Source organism: Myripristis murdjan, chromosome 10, assembly GCF_902150065.1.
Source record: "Myripristis murdjan chromosome 10, fMyrMur1.1, whole genome shotgun sequence".
Classification (NCBI taxonomy): Eukaryota; Metazoa; Chordata; class Actinopteri; order Holocentriformes; family Holocentridae; genus Myripristis; species Myripristis murdjan.
In genome coordinates, this window is record NC_043989.1 from 21,429,130 (window position 1) to 21,449,706 (window position 20,577).

General features: G+C 44.0%; 1 protein-coding gene across 3 annotated transcripts in view; it reads right to left on the reverse strand.

Annotated features, from left to right (window-relative positions):
* Positions 1 to 125: 125 nt before the first annotated feature.
* apbb2a (amyloid beta (A4) precursor protein-binding, family B, member 2a) overlaps positions 126 to 20,577 on the reverse strand; it is a 36,996-nt gene continuing 16,544 nt past the window's right edge. For 2 of the 3 annotated variants that reach the window (XM_030061807.1, XM_030061809.1), the window contains 7 exons: positions 9,991 to 9,996; positions 7,219 to 7,333; positions 5,658 to 5,733; positions 3,180 to 3,260; positions 2,859 to 2,974; positions 2,573 to 2,755; positions 126 to 1,659 (listed from right to left, as the gene is read on the reverse strand). In XM_030061807.1, coding sequence (XP_029917667.1) covers positions 1,483 to 1,659; positions 2,573 to 2,755; positions 2,859 to 2,974; positions 3,180 to 3,260; positions 5,658 to 5,733; positions 7,219 to 7,333; positions 9,991 to 9,996 — 754 coding nt within the window. In that variant the 3' untranslated portion in view covers positions 126 to 1,482. The remainder of the gene's footprint in view (positions 1,660 to 2,572; positions 2,756 to 2,858; positions 2,975 to 3,179; positions 3,261 to 5,657; positions 5,734 to 7,218; positions 7,334 to 9,990; positions 9,997 to 20,577) is intronic. The other variant, XM_030061808.1, reaches the window with a different exon arrangement.

Sequence of the window (20,577 nt, forward strand, 5' to 3'; positions counted from 1 at the left end):
ACTGTCTGTATTTTTAACTGTTTTCAGTGCTGTCCAACCATGGGAAACCATACACTGTTGTGTACCACTGTTCATACAGCCACAAGTGCATCACATCTGCCACAGACTTCAAGCCCCTAGCTCGATTTTTTTTTTTTTTACCATAGAAATTTTAGGTTTATACACATGAGGATTCCTGAGGAATTTGTCTTCAAGTTGGAAATTAAGTTTTAACATTCTTGAGCTACTAAATCTCAAATTACTTTAGTGTTTTCAAATAGTACAATCTTGACGCTTCAAAACACATTGAAGTTGTTAGTCCTCCTATTGAGAGATCTGTCAATCATTCACTGAAGAATTCAAAATAGTACTGACTCACATTCCTAAATCGTAGTTAGTGACAGGGGTAAGGGCTAACCTTTTACTTTGACTTGTCCGATGTTTGTGCCTGTGTAAATGTAGTAATGGTCAAGTGGAGCTGAATTGTGCTGAGAGCATCTATTCTTGTGTGTTCGTCCACCCACACTCGTCTAACCCAGACCCTTATTAACTCAAGATAATACATATCCCATCAAGATAACATGCAAGACCAATACCCACATCTGTCCCTTTTACCGAAACCAAAGGCTCATCTCTCCCTCATATCCGCCAGGTGTCTGCCCGAACTCCTCTCTCATTACATACAATCATTTACATACACTTCATTATTACAATCAGATCACTCCTCCTCAAAGGAGATATTAGTTTTTGTCCATGTGATGTTTGTCAAACATCGGAGGGATTACTGGTACATTTGGTGAGCAGCTGGAGGCTGTTGACTGGTCAGTAGTCTTCTCCGCCTTGCTTTGGTGGCTTTTTTTTTTTCCCACAAAACTGTTTTCTTAACACATCAGCAGTACAGACTCCTTAGACGCCTGTCGGTCTGGTCCTGGAAGGCTACCGTAGTTTGCCATGGGTACAGTCCAGAAGCTCTTATTGTGCCGCTGAAGGTTTAACAAGAGGGACATATCATGAAAAAAAAAAAACAAGATTTGAGGAAGCCGTTGAGGGGTTCCATACAGTAGACATTTGAAGTAGACATTTGATCATTTTTCTTCGGTTTCATCCTGTATCCTGTTTGCAAGGCGTACCTGATCAGATAATCCATACAGCCCATCCTATTAAAACTCCACATGAGGGCCAATAAAGCCAGCAGGCAGGTTCCACTTGGGCACAGCAGCGCTCGAAGGTCAAAGTTCAACCAGTGACACCAGCTGACAGCATCTTCCCACACTGCAGCTTCCCCATTCCTCCTCTCGAAACAGATAAGTTTGCTTTTTTTATATATATATTCATCATCAGGCATACTTGAGGAATGCCCTCCTTCCTTTTGTCTGCGGTGGTGTTCGCTAACATATATGTACATCGTTGGTTACCATGGCTGGTATTGATTAGGTGTTGTCGTGGCGATAGTGTGAGTGGCGTCCAGGCGTCGGCTGGGGGCGGTGTGGTCAGTGGTGACGGTCATTGCTGGGGCAGTTCCGACGACTGTTTCTTGGGTTTCAGAGTGTCTATGAGAGACTGGACGCCGCGCTTCACACTGGTGGTCACTCGGCGCGTCACCGAGTCGGAGGATGGTGAGGAGGAGGAGCCGGCGCGCTGGGAGGGGGGGCGAGCCACCAGACACTTCTGATACCGCAGCTGAGGAAGAGGACCAAAATGTTAGACAATGTGCTGTGTTTTCATTTAGCTTTTAGACTGTAACAATCAGGCCAGCAGTATGTCACTGTGTGTGTGGGTGCATTTATTCATTTACTGAATACAAAACTCCTTTAAGCATTGCAACATAATAATGTAACATATTAAAGAATAAAATAATGAAACAAAATGCTCATTGAGGGTCAAAAGTTCTGGAATTGGTTCTGATCCCATGTTTTTGAGTCGATTTCATTCATTTTTCTTGATTCCAAACACCAGTTTCGAACATGCAGGCAGATCTTGTAAAACAAATATTGACAATAAAAATAAATCTGCCGAGAGGTTTGAGCAGAGAAACAAGGCAGTGCAAAAAAATGAGAAAAGCAACGATAACACGAAAGAAAAGCTTCTTTTTCTTTCTTTCTTTCTTTCTTTCTTTCTTTTTTTTTTTAAGAAATGTAAAATACTCAGAGAAAACTGACTATTTCAATTCTTATGGGAAGTCGAGGGTCTTGGCTCAAGTTTGCTGAGCAACAGTCAGAATGCTGGAGGGAGATTTGATGAAACTTGAGCCACAAACTCTTGGGATTTTTTGGTGGTTGTTGTTCCATATTTTCAAATTCTTGCTCACATCTCACCAATCAAAATAGCCTGGTGGGGACAGAGAGGGAGGCGTTGGGTTTAGATTGCAGTTTACTTTCAAATTCTTGCCAAGTCCTCCAAAACTTTCCTGCGCAAGCTTTAAATATGTATATGGGGAACGTGCATTTCTGGAATTCAGCTGTATGGAAGAGACTCCACAGAGATGACTCCAGATTCCCAATGCGTGGAAATGAAGAATTTATCCATTTTGTCCAATTGAACTATCGACTCCCAGGCCTACAAAACAGCACTGAGTTGATCAATATGCGCTCACCACACACGCTGCCTGCACAGCCTCGGACACGCTGCCTGCGTTGGGCTCACACCAGAAGACATGACACTGGAAGTGCTGGTTCCCAGAGTCCATTATGAAGGCAAACGTGTGCACGTCCCGCCCCACGCCCATGAAGGACAAGAAACGCACGCGACACTCCACCAACACCTCCTCTTCCTCCTCCTGTTCAGACAGCCAATAGGAGTGTGAGCACAATCCCCTCTGATCAGCAACAAGCAAACACACCTCTTGTATGAGTTATTCCTGGACAAAATATGGGCCTTGCCTTCTCCTTGATGACGGCGACGGTGGCGTCAGCAACACTCAGGATGACAGGAGTCCAGTCCTCTTTACCTGTGGAGGACAGGAGGCTGTCTATGGCCCCGTTGATGATGTCCATACCTGGGAAAAAAACAAAAAAACAAACAAAAACAGCAATGTTTCACTGGTAAGACATTAAGAGAGGAATTTTTTACATGTGATATTGTGTGATAGTGTGTGTAAAAAGGCCGATAGCTACTGTTGAGGTGACTGTGTGTAGTCGATAGGGGTGAAAAGAAAAAGTTTGCTTTCAGGGATAAAATATAGATCGTCGTTTTGGTTTTACCTATGGGGCGAGACACAGAAGTCATGCCGAGGTAGAGCACATGGAACTTCTGCACCAGCTCTGTCTTTGGCATGGGAAACTCTGTGGAGAAACACACATACACACACACACACACACATGCACACACACACGCGCGCACGCACACAGAGGCCGCCCCACAGGGAATCTCATCACACAAGGACATCTGAGTCAAAGTTTCCAAAGAGAAGGTTCACACATGATAATTGGCTTCAGCTAGAGAAATAAACAAATACTTGTGAATATTTTAATATTTTAGGATGCTGCTGATTTGATTAGGGCTTGAAAAACAAACATTAACGCAGGCAGGCAGAATTTCAGAGAGCGGCGGCTTTCCAGATGAAAACTCAACAGTGTCCATTTTGCACGAGGAGGCCTGAGGTCACTATTAACGTGTCACACAATCACTGTAGCCTTATGAGCTTGAGATGATTTCTTGCAAGAAAAATAAACCCTAACCACTCTTCAAAATGTTGTTAAAATGCTAAAGTGCACAGTTGAGTTTTATTTTCCTCTTAGAATGTGGACCATATAAATAAAAGAGCAATCACAATTATGAACAAAATATAATACTTAAAGGACACTCACATTACATACATGAAATTATTCATCTAAAAAAGAGCGAAAGAAAGAAAGAAAGAAACCAAACCGAATTAAAAGGTTAAATAAAGCTTTAAAAATGTCTTGGTGCCTGGCTCATGATGAATAGCGTATGATGAATATGATTCCAGTGTCTTGTGGCTCTATATAAAAGTGCTTTGCTCATTACATTTTCTCCAGCCTGTGGAAAGGTCACATGACCTCATGTGACCTGCCTATTGTACGACTGTGAACGTTCTTCGCTGTGTCGCTCGTCGCTGGAGATTTTTGCAAATGAAGACTCGTCCCGTTACAATCCTAAATCCATAGTTATTACTGGGACCGTCAGAGTGAAATGTTCATAATATTGTTGAACTGGCACAATCAGCTCAGGGCATTCCAGGTCAGACACAATGCATTTCAGTGTTATGAATTCTCATGCACCGTTAGGTTTGAACAAAATGTTGAGTAGATTTGAGGAAAAGGCAGATGCCAAAAGATCACCAAAACAGGCGTGGGCTTTTTGGGTGGATAATTTAAATATGAATAACACATTTCTGAGTTCAAAGCCCACACTGTATATATAAAATATTAAGGGCATCTGCCTCTAACTTCCACCGCCGTTCAGCCCAATCCACATCTAAATAATTTCAGAGCTTAAAAATCCCTCTCTAATTGGTCTACTTCTTATAATCTACACCTCCTCCTTTGAGAATGGCATAGATTCCAGTAAGGGAGATCAATAAGCCATAATGGCTTTTACCTGGGCTGACTTCATCAGCACACTTCCTGAAAAGAGCCAGTGTACATAATATTTTGCGCATTCAGTATCCCGAAGCTGTGAAAACGGTTACACACTTGAGCGGTGAATAGCGAGAGCGTTTTTTCACACTTTGATCCGTTTTATAAAAAAAAGAGCTCAGTGATTCAAACAGGGACAGATATGAGAGGACAAAAGCACAGGATACAGCCGGCTTTTATTCTGGTGCCGGCTTTGGTTCCACAGTCTTTCAGAGCTAATCTCCTCGCATGCTTTGGGACGGGGCCGGACATGGGATTGCACGCCCAGCCACCCCGCCCCCCTCTCTCCCCTCCCGCCTGTTAACATGCAGTCCAGGCGCGACAGCGTGGCACGGACCAGATTTGAACCAATGCAAACACGGATGAGGGCGAATCTGTGGTCTGCCTCTTCTCATTGGGTACTTTTTTAGTTTAAAAAGAGCACGAGTTCAGCTGTGTGATAGCTGTAACGATGCGAGAGATGTTTCCCCGCTGAATTCTTTGATCCTGAGGTTGGCATGAGGGCTGTGGAGCGCCAGGCCTTGCCTCAAAGACACACTAATTGGGTTTTAATGAGGTCGACTGCCTCGGTAAGCGAAGAGCCGATACAGTTCTTTTATATTCTGATGCCGGAGCGTCTTTCCCCCGCAGTCAGCAGATACACACCAGCTGAAGTTATAGGAAAGGATGATTTGTGCTCACTCTCCTTTCCCTCTTTCTTCCTATAATTACTCGGGACTGAGAGGAGCATGCAGTGGGACTTAGTGAAATGGGAAAAGTGTGAATAGAATTAGCGCGGCGAGGATAAAGCTCAGCGACTGTACAGTGAGGAGTTGTCCTGCAGTCAGCAGTATCTGTGCGTAAGTGAAGCAAACACCGCTATCTCTTCCATTAACAAATGTTCACAGTCACTCCTGAGTCGATAAGGTCGTTTTCCTTTTTAATGTATAGCCTCGAATGTGGAGGGATGCTATAATACGAGACAAGAAGCCATAGCAGTGGAGATAGTGTGCGTCTGACAAATCCGATTCCCTGAAGAGAAAACTACACAAAAATGACACTCAAAGTAAAGGATGTGCGTGTGTGTGTGCGTGTGTGTACCTTGTAGGGGTACATCGGAGCCTGTCTGGGAGGAGCTGCCAGCTGCAGCCTTGGCACTTTTCCTTTCAGCCATAATCTAGACGAGGGCAGAGAAAAAGGAGGGAGAGGAAGGGAAAACATGGAAAGAGAGGGAGGAAATGAGGGAGAGGAGGCAGTGGAAGAGGAAGATAAACAGGGGAGAAAAGAAGCAGGGAAGGAGGGAGGGTGTAGAGAAAAAAAGAGAGGTGACGGGTGGAAAGTGCAGAAGGGTGGGAGGGTCGAGACAAGACACAAGGAGGGCTTAGTGATGCATAAGGAAAGGTGGATTTGCTGTATGTGCGCCCCGCGGCTTAGACCGTCTCACAAATGAACAGCCAAGTGCTAATTTTCAGCAACGGAACTACAAAGTGGAGAGCCGAAGCAAATAAACAACAGCTAAGTCAACAGCTTGATGTTGAAATTCAAATTTGAAATTCCCAAAATCCCCGTGTGTCCCTCTGCTTCGTGCCCTGCCTCTGCTCCTCTGCAGTGGCTCTGCCGGGGCTGCCGAACAGCCTGCATGGCCCCTGCACCGTGCCACTGCACTCTCCTCCTGCTACAGATAGTTGATTAATTGTGGGTGTCATTAATCAAAGTCTGTGGTGAGTCGGCAACTCTGCTCACAGGGGATCATGCGAGTCGGTGCGTGCATGCACACACTCACACACAAGCGCACACACACACACGGAGGAAACACAGGCACGGTGTGCTGCGCAGCTGGCAGGACTCAGGTCACCAAGTTTCTCTGCTGCAGTGGCGAGAGACTTCTGTTTAAAATAGGCGGCGTGAGGTGTCAGGGTCACACACACACACACACACATTAACAAACAGTCTTCCTTTAATTCGGGGTGAGAAGAGAAGAAATTAAAGGAGATAATGCAATTTAACATTCTTTCTAATTGGGTCAGCATGCCTCTATAAGAGCAGAGCCGCCGCTCCAGTTCGTGTTGTCCTTTACAAGGTCACCGGTGGCCTTGGGACTCAGCTTTGCTTCTCTGTGTATACGGAGCAAATAGGAAGGCTGTGAGCATTTATGTGTGTGTGTGTGTGTGTGAGTGTGTGTGTGTAGATGGTGATATAAGATGGCCACTGTAGGAGTGAAGTGCGTGACTTGGATTTTTGCTGCAGCTTCACACCTTTAAGGTCCTGTGACTCCCCTGTCCCTTAGTGGGTTAAAACATGGCCACCACTCTCTCTCCTCTCTCTCTCTCTCTCTCTCTCACACACACACACACACATAGTGAACTCATCAAGAAATACTTCACAAACCTTCCCTACAAAGTCTTATCTCCTCTACTTACTATAGGTGCTCTGAAAGGTCCCTTCTATCTTGGCTTAGTACTTGAACTTATTTAACTGTGGCCCTCTTTCTAAGTTGTTCTGGATAACTGCATCAGCTAAATGGATGAAATGTAAGATGGTGAAAGAAACAATAGCATTTTTTTTCCCTCTTTGACAGTCATCGTGTTCGCGGCCTGACAGCTTGTTTCGGTGCAGAGGAAAAGCCCAGTGGTGTGGAGGCACTGATGGCAATGAAACCCACCTTGGAGCAGATTTCGTGGAGACTCGTGGCGATGGCTGCAGCGGGGGTATCACATCGGAACACGTGGCACTTCAGCACCCGCGTGTTTTTGTCTCTCGCCACATAGGCAAAGTCCCTGCAGCATGGAGAGAACACATGAATCATCATACATGAATTTATAATGCGTTTGTAATGTGTTTACCTTGACAGACTTGATGCATCGCATAAAGGTCAGTGCAGCTTTCTGAGAGACTCGAAATACACTGGAATCCACTGAATGGGGGGATTTTTAGTAGATTTTTAGTAGATTTTTACTAGCCTACAGTATAAATATCCATAATATATCTGCAGGGGGAGGATGCGTCATCGACAATCACTTCACAAGCAGCTCAGATTTCTCACTTTCAAAGCCCAATTTCCAGTCTGAGCTCTGTTTTGCACCAAATCCTCCCAGTCTCCTCCCCCTGTCTGGTTTCATTTCAACAATGGAGAGCTGGTGCTATGAGCGAGCAACTGGCGTTGCAAGACATTTCGTTGTCAAGCCAAGCAAAGCAAATGACAAAGCCGTATTATTACAGCTTTTTGCATCATGATAATTACCTCTTTGAGAGACATTTCTGTCAGATTTCTGCTCCAATTAGCTATCTTCCTTTTCTCTATTGTGAAAATATGACTTAAGTGTTTCTGCTGAATGTCCCTTAATGACCTCGGTGCTTTTGAAAATCCTCCTGAAACAGTTCAGTGATGTATGATTATCTGTACAATGACAAGCTCAGTCAAAATGGGTCCGACCTGTGCAGCAGCTGTAACCACACTTCTCCCAGTGATTTCAAACAGAGACAGTTCAGAGGGAGACAGGTGGGTTTCATCACTGCCCCGCCCCTTCAGGAGACTGAAGTGTCCTGAGTCGGCTCACTCCAGTGGGAGAAATGAACGTGAGCACAAGACACAAACCTCTGAACATTTTGAAACTAAACTGGCATTTTTTCAAATCCTGCAATAATAGTTAAAACTGAAAGAGAACTTGTGTTTCTTTGCTTAATAATGCTATTGTTATTTTTTATTTAACTGTTTTTGGACGGGAAAATGAGAATATTATTACTAATATGAAGTTATACTGGCTTGATATCTGATAACACTTCCAAAACCGCGGCAACTTTGGAGACAGGATGTGTATCCCATTTCAGACCATTGGCATGGCTTGTAATGCGTCATCTTTCGTAAAGAACATCTTTGTTTCAAATACATCTTGACAAGCAAATCATATATTTTTTTTTTATAGGGGTAACAACTTATTATAGACAGCAGCCAATGCAGGCCGTGATCAACCTGCGGCACATGTGAGATCCACCGTGATTGGTGAGGTAATCAGACATCACTTTCCGAGATGAACTGTTTCGGGATGACTTTCAAAAACGACTGAAGTCATGAACTCACTGAAGTGTGTCTCTAATTAAACACCACCGCCGATGCAGTTGCAATTTCTCGGTCGCCAATCAAACCTGATGAAAGTCACAGATTACTTAACGCCTCTTTAACATATAGAAATGCGCTGCCGTGACAACAGACGACAGTTTTCCTCTCTTTAATTGTGGATGTTCATTACCACTTTTGGCTACAGTGACAGACACACACACACACACACACACACACACACACACACACACACACACACTGATAAATACATGCATACAGGCAGGCAGATGTGTGACCCGGTGCCTGAGGAAATGGCGTGCTGAGAGCTTAAGAGAGAACGACAAGGAGGAGGGTAAGACTTACAAGAAGGAAGATCTGCGGAGATGGGAACTTAACTCTCAGAGTAAGCGGGAGATGACACGCGAGTACAGCTGGGATGTACTCACACACAAATGGAAGCATGCATAAACACACACGCATACACACACACACACACACCAAGAAGTGGACACACCCCGCCTTTTCCTCATCAACAGGTAGGACGAACAGCAGGAGAACGCCCTTCCATCCAGAGGAATGAAGTGATGCAGTAACCAGATAAGGGAGGAGTGGAAGGGGAGAGTGGAGGCATGCAGAGAAGCCAACTGGACAGCGATGTCACCAGATGCAGCTCCACGCTTTCAATCACACACACACACACACACACACACACACATACCAACTGCACACACACAAACAAAAATATGGCAAAACACAGCCTGCATTTATCACAGCGAGCTCTGTGTTTATGAGTCCATTATCCGCCCTGTCTCCTCTGCTTAATTGTGTGCTCACACACTTTGGGTCGATAGTACTCCCCGCCTGTGGCCGGGATGGAAAATGCGACAGGAGGTGTGTGTATGTGTGTATATGTGTGTGTGTGTGAGTGTGTATGCTTCGCCCTAGGTGTGTGCATGCATTCAGGGCGCTTTGTTCAGGGACATTTGAGCGGCGTGTCACCAAAGCTGCATGAGTGGCCTTGCCTCGCCACTATAAATGGTTATTTTATGATGTCTGCACAGTCTCTCGGGGATCAAAATGCCATAAAACGCCGTGCAACTCTTGATAGGAAATAGCCCATGGCCAGTCTGGCTCGCTGATGATTGAACATCAGTGATTTAGACCTTCAGTTCTTCGCTGCATTCCTTTAAAGGGCAACAGTGACTCTGGGCGAACCCGTAGCCACACACACACACACACACACACACACACATACACACACACACACATACAAAAAGACAGATGTGACAGCACGTGGGATGGAGGGCTTCACACAACGTTTACTGGAAACAATGGAGAGACACGATTACACTGTGACACACCACGGCGGGCATTTACCTTTCTCTGGATTCCCGGAAAGCAGGAGCGGGGAAAAAAATGAAGGAGGTGAAGAAGATAGGAACGAATGAATGAGGGAATTAAAGAAAGAGAGAAGGAAGGGAGGTTATGAGACAGAAAGAAGGATGAGGCAGGAGATGAAAAGGGAAAATAATAAAACGAGAGGGAGAGGGAAGGGAAGAAGGGCGTGAAGAGGGAGGAGATAGAAAAGACAAGAGCAGCGTTATACATACTGAGTCAGCCTTAAGCCTATGGAAAGTACGGAATCACTATGTTACTGTGAGATATTTATGTATGTGTGTGTATGAGTGTGTGTGTGTGTGTAGAAGTGCGTGGCAGCTCGATTCTGTGTACTTTTCATTTCAGTGGTTTAGTGTTCTGCTACATTATGACACAGCACACCTCTCCTGTTAGATGTGCCTACAAGCACAAACACACACACACACACACACACACTCACACACACACAAAACTCGTTACTACGCTTCTCCCGCTCCAATCCCGCCCCCTACTACCCATTCCCTTCTACTTTTCCCCCCTCACCAATCTCTCTTTCATCCTTCTCTCTGCTTTCGCTCTTTAATCTTGCTTTTGCACCTCTGCTCTCCATCACTCACCTCTCTCTCTCTCTCTTTCTCTCTCTTTCTGACTATCTCTTTATTCCACAACAACACACAGAGAGAGAAAAAAAAAGACGAGAAAAGAGATACAGCGCAGAATGATTCATACCAGCAGTGTAACCCGTCACAGCCGCACTCTTCCATGCAGTCTGTGGCACACTTTATCATCGGGAGCGCCACCAAGTCGGGCCTGTGTGAATAAAGACTGGAAGGCTAATTCAAACATCGGCCGCCTTTGATTCTTTGATGATCCACTTAGCAGGAAGCAGTGTGTGTGAGTTCCTGGATGTGTGTAAGTGTGTGTGTGCATCTGTGTGTGCCTGTGTGAGGGGGGTGGGTGAAGCAGTGGGGGGGTTTGTAGCAGCTGGCATTTTAGTTCAAACAGTGATGTTCAGAGTCAGGCACCACGACTGCTGTTTCAACCGGCTCTCCAAACAGCAGGTGGCCAACAAAACACACACACACACACACACACACACATAGAAAGAGAGAGAGATGGAGTCTACTAGCATAAATGCATGTATAAAATGCTTCCATGTGCCATGCTCCCATGCAGAAGTGCCTACGCCTGGTGTGTTACAATTCCATCTCTCTGTTTCCTTCTGTTTGGCTAAAACCTTTGAATTTCAATTTACTTCCCATTCCTCTTCAGATTCGCCTCCCTATTCACTGGCATTAGCTTCAGCGGAGTCGGATGTGAGTGTAAAAATTGTGAACGGCCCAGGCGCTGCTCCCCACATACCATTACGCCGCTGCCCCATTCTTCTCCGTGCCCAATTAATTTGCATTTGAGTGTGAGGCTGAGAGTGTTGCAAATGCTTTTATGTTACCGATGGCGAACCACACCACACCTGACGCCAAGCTGCTACACCGGCAACCCCCCACCCCCCCTCCCCCGGCCACCTTCCTCCCAAACCCATCGTCATCACACTGACCCCGTTTGACTGAGACACCATCCAGAAACCCAAAGAATAATAGACATATGAACAAAAATATAATATACTTATCAAGTTTTACATCGATTTGCAGTTTGATTTTTTTTTTTATTGTAATTTAACATTTATTTATTTATTTATTTATTGGTAACACTTTACAATAAGAGTACAACAATTAACGTTAGTTAATTCCGTAATGGTCAATTAACTGTTAGTTAATGATTATTATGGCATTTACTAATGTTAATAATATCTACAATAACCCTTAAATAACATATAAATTAATACCTTGGCATGAACAGCATTAGTACATGATTCTTAGACACATTAGTTAACGGTTAGTTAACTGTTACTTAATGTTTATTACCTGTTACTTAATGTTTATTACGGCATTAACTAACATTAATTGTTGTACTCTTATTGTAAAGTGTTACCTATTTATTTATTTATTTGAGCTATTAGCCAGTGGAAGCCTTGTTCAGTCTGTACTAAACAACCTCTTATTTTATATCTTACTATGGTATGGTAGTTTTCTCAAATTGCATTGAGTTAACTTTTTTAAATAATGGTTATTTTGTTTATTGATTACTTGGTTAACAGTCATGATCTTGGTTAGTTTTCTTCATTGCCTTGAATCTGCTCTTATGCCCCTTATGCAACAGGTGAACTATCGTGCCAGCAAAGCCCGCTGAACTCGAGCTGGCATCGCATCGCATCGCAGTTAGCAGTGACCTCAGCGCACGGCGGGGCAGAGACATCGTCGAGCGCAACAGATTGTGAATCAAACCACGACTGAGGATGAGTGACAGACAGAAGAGCAAAGAGCGTTTGGCAGGAAAGAGAGCAGGGGGAGAAGATGGAGCAGAGAGATGGGAATGATAAAGGGCAAGGGCCTGGAGCGCACACACACACACACACACACAAGAAGAAAAAACGAAAAAATAGGTGGGAGTGCATAAGACAGGAATGGGAACGAGGTATGGGGCCCACTGGGGCTGTAGGAGGAAAAGGTGGGGAGGGGAGAGAGAGGTAAAAAGAGGTGGAAGATGAAAGGTATGAGAACACCAAAGCAGAGAGGAGTTAAAGCGAGGCTCCCTCCACTGATGTGTTTTCTTCCCTGCTCCAGATATTACCACAGCTGAATAAAGGATGACTAACTCACTACTACCAATCTCACTTTGATCCCGATGTCTGTGAGGCAGGTTCAGCTGGAGAAGATGCGCGCAACTCGCAGAATAAATGAGGTCAGAGATGCAGATGGATGGTGAATCGGGGGTTTCAGGAAGTTGCAGATAACCACCGGAGTCATTAGAGCTGCCATCAGTGGTGAACAATCATCAATAATATTTCCATTTCCATGAGTAGCATGAATATTACCATAGCAGCAACATGGTAGATCTGCATCTGCCATCAGTGGTACCATTTTCATATGTAGTATCAGTGGCAGCATTAACACCAGCATTTATAAATCCACCTGCAGCTATATTCACTGTATAATATCACATGCAAAGGCAGAAAAAAATAATAACATTCACGCCCATTCCTGTAAATGAGTAGCTTTTTGTGTGATTTGTACTGTGTATGTGTGTATTGTATTTTATCAGGTTACTACACTAACTTTTAAAGACTTAACTTTTACTTACAAACAATTTACTGCTAATACTTTCATCAGAGTAACATGTCGAATGCAGGACTTTTTAGGTACTTTTAAAGGTGCACTACAAAATTTCTGAGCGTTGGTTTAAGTGAGGACACGGGAATAAGCACGTAATTTGATTGAGTCTACGTGGTTCTCAGTGTCACGACTCCTCCTCCGTGATACCTGTCTGCTGTGCGAGTGTGTTTATTTCCTGCTTATTTTCAGCTTGAGCTTATTTTCAGCTTTCAGTCACTGTTGTGCTCTGATTTATTTATTTTTTTTCCCCGTCTTTTGCTGTGGATCGTTGCTAATCCCACGGTTCATCCGGCGGAACGCTTCTAGCCATGCGACCTTGTGTCAAATTCCCCAGTAAAGATTATAAAGGGAGAAGGAAGCGCTGCATTGCTCTAGTGGCTCATATGGCAGGTGCTCTTTAGTGGGGCAGGTGAAAGTCCATTTAGAAGCACAATCCTGGACGTCTTGCTGGATAAAAGTCTTTAGCTGATGCAGACGAACATAGAAAAAACGAAGGCACTTTGTTGAAGTTGAAGTTTGAATGAAGCAAAAGAATTTATTACTTGAGCAAGGCTAAACGGACCAATGCGTATTGACTTTCAGTCTTGGTCAGGGTCTGATTCTCCAGCCACTTCGTCTGCCGGTTCTGTTTGTTTGCCTGTTTGTCTGGCTGTCCGACTCCTGTTCCTTCTGCCCATCTCACCTCCCAGCCTGCTCGCCCCCCCGGATTCTCCTGCACACTCTCTGAGCCGGCCCTCCCTCTCCAAATTCCCCACTCCTCTGCCCACGACCTCAGCCAGCCACCGCCTCACCATCCCTAATCTGTTGTCAAATAAATTCCTTGGTTACACCTTTAACCTGCCTCCTTAGTGTCTGCACTTGCGTTCAGATCTGAGGCATGACAGACATGCAGATTCCACGTTGTTGTCAGCTGAGTATTTTTTTTTTAGATAAATACATTTTGAAGTAGGACTGTGGTCGGCTAGATTTCAGAGAACAGATTTTGTGGACAGATTGACAGATTGAAGAGCCATTCACACTGAGCAGTCAGTCAGCAGAGAGGAGAAATCTGGCTTTACTTTGTGCATTTTGGTTTGTAGTTTCTATTTTTTCCAGTTAAAAGAATCTAGTTTGTGTGTCTTCTCATCATTTTAGAAGTGCATGGAAAAGATAACATGTAACAAAGTTCTCTTAAAACACTGTACTCGAACACTGTACTAGAAATGTCAGTTTAACAGTCTAACAATCAGTAAAAGTAAAAGTAAAGTTAAGTAAAAGTTGGCACTCTTTGCACACCAAGTCTTATGTCATCAGTTTATGTTGGTACCAGCCACACATCCACGAAGCCTTGAGCCGTGACTGCATTACAGGCTGGTCTGCTGAGGCTATTGTTGCTGGAGAAGTCTGTGCTGAATTTCTGCCAGTATAATTGAATTTCGGTGCAAAACGGTGAGTCTAGGAAGGAGCTTGCACTTAGATTCTGAGGCAATGATGCAGAAACCTGGCGTTTACTGCTGATGTCTTCAGAAAATCAAACGCCGTTGTCGCTGTGCTGCAAATTAAAAAAATGTGATTTCACAATCTCTAAGTTTGGCCAGTTATTTCATTGGAAGAAGGAAAAAAGACAACAACAAAATTGGCCCAGAAATGCAAGATGTGTCACCAACGTTCAAGTGTAATGTTGGATTTTGCATCAGTAGTATTTGCGTTTCCCTGAGGAGAATCAATACTGTCTCTGTAGTGTTCATGCCAGCTGAAAATTATGATTTAAATTCAAGCAGTTTCAGAATACTGCGCCTTTGTTGGGGATAATTTCACTGTGCAACTTCACATGCTAAAATAGGCTAATAAAAGAGTGTCCCACAACTGTTGCAATAAAAGAGCTTTTTAAGAGGCAGTGAAAACCATGCCGCTGTAACTAGCCCCCAGCCTGTTTTGCTGTGCTTTCTTCTCCTCTGTAGCTTTCCAGAATTGCTCAGTAGAGACTCGCGTCCTCGCCAAACCATCTGTCACGCAAACACACACACAGGGCGCCGCGGTGCTACACACATTTCACACAGACTTCAATTATCAAACAGCTTTACAGAGTGTCTCCGTAGTGCCGGCTGCATATGCAAATGCACTTACATATGCTAATGATGACCGTGCCAAATGCTGATTAGAAATGTCTGAGGAGGAAGTTCATGTGACTCTCCTGTCCGCTGAAATTAGACCGGGGCCAAGAAGAGCCTAGGTGTGTGTTTGTGTATGTGTGTGTGTTATATAAATCTTTAGATATGGGTTCTTATTGATTGCAAGTTCTACTTAGTGATTGCAACTTCAGCTTGGACAGCGACTCTAGCTGACAGCAGTGTGACTCTGGCTTCAGTCCAAAGCGAATGTGGCCCTGATCCAGTTTCACAGCATGGCTGAACACTGAACTGTGACATCTAAGAGGAGTGGCCCTCTAGTCAAAAGACCACTGCAGTGTGAATTAGTGGTAAACCCCTTTCAACTCACTGCAAAGAGAATAACAAAACACTGAGCGAAGCTTGTTCCTCTCCTATTATTTTCCCGACATAAATACTGAGGCTCCGTCTGCACCATCATGCCTTGGAATGTCACTGCAAATGCATTCCGTTTCATTCACATTCGGCTGGCGTGCTTTGGTAATCCGTAAGTACTCTGACGAAAACTTCTTTGTCATTATTACAAACTGCAATAAACATCGCAATATCATGCAATGAAACTGTCTCAGAGAGCGAGAGCATCGAGCGCTGATAATATTGCCTGCATAGAAAACAGCCAATGTTGTTCACTGGTTTATTTAATTTTAGTTTATTTATTTGGAGCGCATTAATAAAACATAGAATAAAAGGTGATAAAAAAAATCTATTAAAATTCAATGATCAAACCAGAAAGAGGAGACGCAGCCTACAAAACTTGTGCCCAAGAGGCTCACAAAAACTTCTCACCTCAAAACAAACAAAGGAAGGTCTAAAAGTCCAGGATTTTAGTTGTATGTGCATGTTAGGGAGCTGTTGACAGAACTGTGCTGCACCGGTGCCATGTTACAGTCCCTGTCCTGGGATGGAGAGTGTAATATCAGCTTGGTCAGATATCCAATATTCTTGTGATCAGGTGTCACAAAACGGGAAAAAAACACACTAAAAAATGCAGACGTGGAATTTAACTCAGTACATATACTCACATACTGTACTTAAGTGCAATTTTTAGATATAGTGGCACATCCCCATTTTGTGAGACTTACTTATACTTACTATACTTTTACCGCACTACATTTCAGAGGGAAATCTTGTGCTTTCTATTTCAACAATGTATACATGAGCGTAAATGTGAGTGAAAATTTGGGGTGCATGTCCCGCAGGAATGTATCTAAAAAAAAACAAAACAAAAAAAAAAAAAAACGAAAACAGATCTAATATAATAAGTCTCATATAATACAATCCCAGTCTAAAATAAACCTTCTACCATATTCATATGCATTTTCACATGCCAAACATAAAATATGATACACTGTATTTTAAACAAGCTAACAGTACATGGAGCAGGTAACATTAAAGCACTTCTTACAGGTTAGTGCATCAATACGTTAGCCCTCTGAAAGGAGCCAATCGTACTAATACGTTTACTTTTCATACTTAAGTACATTTTACCGCTGATACTTCCATACTTTTACCTAAGGAACATGTTCAATGCAGGACTTTTACTTTTAAAGGGGCACTATGCAAAATTGCAGAGGGTCGACTGAAGTGAGGAGAAAAAATGTGTAATAAATACAAAGTTGTTATAACTGACTCTATATGGTTATCATAATTTATCATTTATACTCCACTGACAAAAAACATGCAGAATACCAAATATTCTGGGATGACACACTGTATTTATTTCATGTTATTTGTCAGCTAAGCCTAAATGGTCCTCAGTTTTTTCATAGCTCATCTTTAAAGGGGAACTATGCTCAGTTGCCATGGCTTGACTGAGATGAGGACCATGTAGACTCAACTGACAAAACCCAAGAAACAAAACAAAACAAAACAAAAAACAAGGAACAGGATCTCACCATCTGACTTATTGCACATTGGGTGCTTTTCCATTACATGGTATCTCGCTTTTTGGTTTTCCATAAGTTTGCGATCGTATCCAGTACCAGATGCTAATTTTGGAAACACCTCTGTTGAGGTTCCAAGTGAGCAGACACTAAAATGTGATGTGAAACGCTGCGGACCACTGATTGGTCAGAGAGAAAATTCAACCAGGAAATACAAAAAGTGACACTCGCAAAACTTGTGTCATAGATGTGTCATCTATCCCTGTAAAAAAATATTTTTTTCCAGTAAATCTCTTAGTTACACCAATATTGTTCACATGAAGGCTCATGTGGTGGAGAAAGGAGGAAAAACTAGTCAACACAGCCACACACGATATCGTGTGCAACAGAAAAAAAAATCCAGAAAAGTCCGAGGACGAAAACAGAGTTGAGCCGATGTGAGTAGAGCAGGCACTACGTAATGGAAAAGCGCCCACTGTTGTAGGTTGAGTCTAAAGGGTCCTCACTTCAATCGACCCTCAGCAACTGTGCACAGAATACCTTTAAAGGACGACGTTCAAATTACAGCACTTCTACCTAAGTAAAGGGTTTGAGAACTTTGTCACGCCACTGCAGGACTGTGGATCTCATGCAGCTGAGAGCAAGAAGAGAAAAACTCATTTCATCCTCGACTGTGGCGCTGGAGTACCGTGGCGGGTACTTTAAGCTTGCGTGACAACTGAGCGGGTAAAGCCCTCTGCAACCTGGTGAATTAGTCATGGCCCGCAGCCATTAGGCCTAATGTCGAATGTCTCTGCTTAATTACCTCTCTGCTCCGTAAAGTTGTTTACAGCGCAGAGATGCGCCTCAAAACGAGCACTTGGGGTTACAGGGCGGGGCAACACGAGCCCCTTCCTCTCTAAATCACTGGTTACCACATTATACACACTCCCTATCTCTCTGTGCATACACACTCACAAATGGAGGCATGAAGACACGCACAACACACACTGACAGACAGACAAACAGACAGACACGCACAATCACAAATTCAGCCCGGGGCGGCACAGAACTGGGACAAAATCGAGTCAAAATAAAAATAAAACCGTTATCTACGGTGTATTAAACAGAGTACACAGCAAACAGCTCCGCCTGTATGATTTAAGCAGACAATGATGTCGTTTTTAACAGCCGCAGCTGCGCTTCGGTCCGATTCATCCTCGGTGCCGCCGCAACGTTCCCGAGAAAACACGCGGGTTTACAAAGCTGAGGGTGAAACAGTCTTTTACTAAGAAGGGGGGGAAAAAATCCACACGAGCAGTTTATGTACCTGCAGCAAGCTGACCCAATTCTTCCAAGCATCCCGTCTGAGAGATGTAGGAACCGGAGAGGGAGGGGGCAACAAGGAGAGGAGGCACACATAGTACCCATGTGTCAACACTCCTAAGATTTCATTACATATTTAAGAGTGGAGCTAGGTGGGTGGGCGAGAGGGAGCAGAGAGAAGGAGAGAGAGAGAGAGAGAGAGAGGGGGAGAGAGGGAGAGAGAGAGGAGGATTGTGGGTGGGCAAAAGAGAGAGATGAGAGACTGAGTGAGATGTCCTGCCGCTCTCTCCTCTCTTGATCATTTATACATCATACTGCTCTGGTGTGTGTGTGTGTGTGCGTGTGTGTGTGCGTGTGTTTCTGTGTGAGCAACAATATTCTCTTGACTCAGACAAAGATTCAGTGAGATGTCACTTCAGTGCGATGAAATCACTCTTACACCACAAAATCTTTCTAATGTGTGTGTGTGTGTGTGTGTGTGTGTGTGTGTGTGTGTGTGTGTGTGTGTGTGCGTGAGACAGAGAGAGAAAGAGAGAGAGATAAACAGAATATGTGGGAGAGCACGGGGACTAAGTGTCTCTAGTCATCCCCATCTCTATTCACAGTGCAGTTTGCAATTGTATGACCCAACCTAATTAGCTGCATGTACCATAAATCATGCATGTTTCATACACACACACACACACACACACACACAGTAACAGAAAATTTATCTGCCATTTTTCTTACTTTAGACTTCCTCTAAGCAGGCAACATGGAGCCACACAAACTGAGGCTTTTCAACACACCAGAAACAAACCAGCGATAAGAGACATCTTTAAAGCGGCCGTGCTGAAGGAATCTCCCCGAATTATAATCCCATGTTATTGAAGGTATTTTAACAAATAAATAAATACCTAATCTGGTATTACTCTGGTATGCCTTCCTAAAATTAGAGGAAACAGTGTTTTTAACTAATCACTGTCCAGAATGTTGACTCTACTTCCTGTAGTCCTCGCATTCATTCAATAAATATCCTAAGTGGGGTTATCTCATCCAAATGACAGATTTGTTCACTTTGTTTTACGGAAGAAAAACAAGATTTTAATGCTGAAGTTCAGACTAAATGGTTGTTAAGGTGGATTTTATTTTTGCGGTAAAAACGCAGTGATCGTGTCGTACGTTTGAAAGCAGAACAAAGGAAGTGAATAAAACGGGACCTTCAAAGATCCTCTCTCAAACCTGAATAAAATCATTTGAATAAAATATGACATTGGTTTTGAATTACATGAGGCAGTGCTCACTTTACCAGCTCACTCTTTTATGCCGCTAGATGCTTCAACAGCCCCGAGAATGGAAACATCGCTTGGAAGAAAAACATCAAGCGCTCCCTTTAACTTTCTCCCCCCCTATACAGACACGCTGCGTATTCAAATGTATTCGAGCACAACAGTTTTCTGGCCACTTCTGCCGTCTGTAGCCGAAATAGATGGGCGCACCACAGACGGGGCGGTCGCTGCGCCGCCGTCCCGCTGCGTCCGGCCCTGTGCGATCAGCGAACATCAGCCTCGCCTCGTATGGCCGCCTGCCGCGGTCGGGACGAGCCGGGTTTATTGGGAGGAGATTTATTGGCTGGTGGGGTGAGGAGGGAGGGTGGGAGGAAGGGATCTATAGGAGGAACAGTAGGAGTAATCTGTCAGGAAGACAGGGATTACAGCAGGTGTGCCTAACAATGCTAATGTAAGGGAGAGAGAGAGAGAGAGAGAGAGAGAGAGAGAGAGAGAGAGAGAGAGAGAGAGAGAGAGAGAGAGAGAGAGAGAGAGAGAGAGAGAGAGAGAGAGAGAGAGAGGGGAATAAGTAAAAGCAAAGGAAGGAGGCGAGAGGTGGTGCTGATGTAGGGGTATGCCTGCGTGTTTTTAGGGCTTTTTTTCTGTGTGCGTATTCTATATACCTGAGCGTATGTCTGTGTTTGTTATTCTGTGTGTGTGTGTGTGTGTGTGTGTGTGTGTGGGCAGTCCACCTAGCCCGAGACTTATGACCGCT